General features: G+C 36.3%; 1 protein-coding gene across 1 annotated transcript; it reads left to right on the top strand.

Annotated features, from left to right (window-relative positions):
- LOC130054313 (zinc transporter ZIP3-like) lies at positions 1-2721 on the top strand. The gene has a single exon (XM_056163767.1). It carries the CDS (start codon positions 107-109, stop codon positions 1187-1189), a length of 1083 nt encoding a protein of 360 aa, XP_056019742.1. The 5' UTR covers positions 1-106; the 3' UTR covers positions 1190-2721.

Below are 2721 nucleotides of genomic sequence, written 5' to 3'. Positions count from 1 at the left end.
TATTTGTCTCATTAGCTCAACTCTAGTTTAGAGTAAAAACTTTCCGATATTTTGTTTAATTTCAAACTAACGTTTCGCCTTCATTGTTGATGTCACAGTGAGGTTAATGTTAACGTTATCGGAGTTTTATCTGAGAAAAGTAAACATGGGACCTGTATATTTAAATGAGAACAGGGACACATCCTGTTCATACCTTGAAATGGTCACAATGAATTCCGGTCCTAAAGTAATTTCAATTTTTGTTCTCCTCTTTGCAACATTCATTATCGGAGTCTTACCCCACGGATTACTGAAGTTCTTAAAGAGTAAATTTTCTAGAAGTAAACGTTATCAACGGTGCATCACTATTCTGAACTGTTTTGCGGGTGGTGTATTTTTTGCCACAACCATTCTTCATTTGATACCAGAATCAACTGAACTTTTGGAGGGTGTGTTCACAATGAAATATCCAGTTTCCGGTGCTTTGTCCGGTGCAGGCTTTTTTCTTCTGCTGTTCATAGAACATCTCATAGGATGTTGTAGAAGTCACACTGATCTTAACTCCGTCACAGAAAACATTGAAGTTTACCTGAACGACACTGAAATATCAAACGGAACAAGCAATGGAGGTATCGAAAACAAAGCAAGTGAGACGATGTCGAATAAAACCAAAAGTACTCGGCCTGGGAAAGAAACTATTGAGATGGAGGCAGAACCTCAAAATATTATTGAACAGGAGAAGAGTACTCTATCCAAACTTAGAGCGCTTGTTCTTTTATTAGCCTTCTCGTTTCATATGATTTTCGAGGGCCTCGCTTTGGGGTTGGAGCGTACGGATGCCGGAGTCTGGAGTCTTCTGGGAATTCTCGCCCTCCATAAGTGTGTAGTAGCCTTCAGCGTGGGTCTCCAGCTCAGTGAGAGTCTGCAGACGTTAAAGTCCGTCCTGTTGTCACTGTTAGCATTTTCTGTCGTGGCTCCGGTGGGAGTAGTCATTGGCTTCCTAGTGACGGAATATGGAGATGGAGGACTGGCGCAGAAAATCGCAGCAGGGGTGCTTCAAAGCTTAGCCACGGGGACCTTTTTCTATGTAACGTTTTTCGAGATTTTGCAAAAAGAACTAACGCAGGGGTATAATCTTTATAACGTGCTCTACACTGTAGTGGGGTTTTCAACGGTGATTGGGGTAGAATTTTTCCACGATAGCGAGTAGTGATGGTTTGAAGTAACCTAATAGTATACTTTTTGTTTTGTGTAGTAAATATTGAGATTTTGTATTCCCGCAGCATTTTCAGAATTATAAACACATAATCACTTTTCATATCCTTTCATTGTTTATACTGAGGGGCAAAAAAATACAATGATATAAAATTATAAGTAGCGAAATACCATACCAAGCTAGGAAAATATGGTGAATGAAACAAAAAATGTCCATTTCGACCATTTTTAAGTTTAGTACATCATTGCTTTTCTCTCAATATCTAGTACTGTATTTTAATGCCAACATGTCAAATTATCCTTCCAGATGCAGTGGGTTTTTTTTTTTAATTTATTGTTGTTTTGTGGGTTTTTTTTTTTTTTTATGTATTGTTCATTTACATGTTCGTAGTCATTAGAATTACTGGACCATCATCTTTCTCAGGAAAACTGAATAATATAATTTGAACACTAAGCGATACTCTCTTGTGAGACTTTTGAAATATCCAATCTGACAAACATGACCAGATTTTTGTAACTGAAGGACAATGAGGGGAATAGGTTGGAGAATTGCTGGTTCAGTGAAACACACTGTATTATCTGTAATTTTTGGCATGGATAAGTACATGTACTTGTTAATTCCATTACTTTTATGTGTATTGTATAATAATTATTGTATATTTAAGGTTATTGTTTCTTGTTGAAGTATTTCTCTATGATTTGTCTATTTTGTGAAGTCTGGAACTATTTCTCTATGATTTGTCTATTTTGTGAAGTCTGGAACTATTTGTCTATGATTTGTCTATTTTGTGAAGTCTGGAACTATTTCTCTATGATTTGTCTATTTTGTGAAGTCTGGAACTATTTGTCTATGATTTGTCTATTTTGTGAAGTCTGGAACTATTTCTCTATGATTTGTCTATTTTGTGAAGTCTGGAACTATTTCTCTATGATTTGTCTATTTTGTGAAGTCTGGAACTATTTCTCTATGATTTGTCTATTTTGTGAAGTCTGGAACTATTTGTCTATGATTTGTCTATTTTGTGAAGTCTGGAACTATTTGTCTATGATTTGTCTATTTTGATTCACAAATAAGCGGATGTTGTGATTTGGATAAAAATAAATCTTGAATAGTTTTTGGACTTTTTAAAAAAAACTCTTTTAATCTGTTTATATCTATACACCTGTCATTAGATGGGACGTACCATGTAATGGCGCTGTCCGTGCATCCGGATGGCTGTCCGTCTGACATCATGTTTTCCGGAATTTTTTCCCGTAACGGATGCATGTACAGCATTGAAATTTGGTCATGATTTCTCCCTCAAGAAGTGTAAAAGTGAGTTTTAATTTCAGCTGAATTGGTGCACCGTGATATACTTTAGGGCTAAAAGTAGATAAAACAGTTTTCCGGCCATTTTGTCGTTACGGATACAGATAGTGTCCTGAAATTTAGTCACAAGCTTCCTCTCAGAGGAAGATCAGTTTAGTTTGCATTTCTGCTAGATTGGTGCACGCACTGTGACCTATTATAGGATTGAAATTTTTCGG

The sequence above is a fragment of the Ostrea edulis genome, chromosome 4, assembly GCF_947568905.1.
Source record: "Ostrea edulis chromosome 4, xbOstEdul1.1, whole genome shotgun sequence".
Taxonomy (NCBI): domain Eukaryota; kingdom Metazoa; phylum Mollusca; class Bivalvia; order Ostreida; family Ostreidae; genus Ostrea; species Ostrea edulis.
The sequence above is the reverse complement of the archived record's forward strand: the minus strand, read 5'-3'. Positions and strand labels throughout refer to the sequence as shown.

Excerpts from the sequence above, each read along its gene's own strand:
- LOC130054313 (XM_056163767.1), top strand. The coding sequence starts at position 107 with ATGTTAACGTTATCGGAGTTTTATCTGAGAAAAGTAAACATGGGACCT.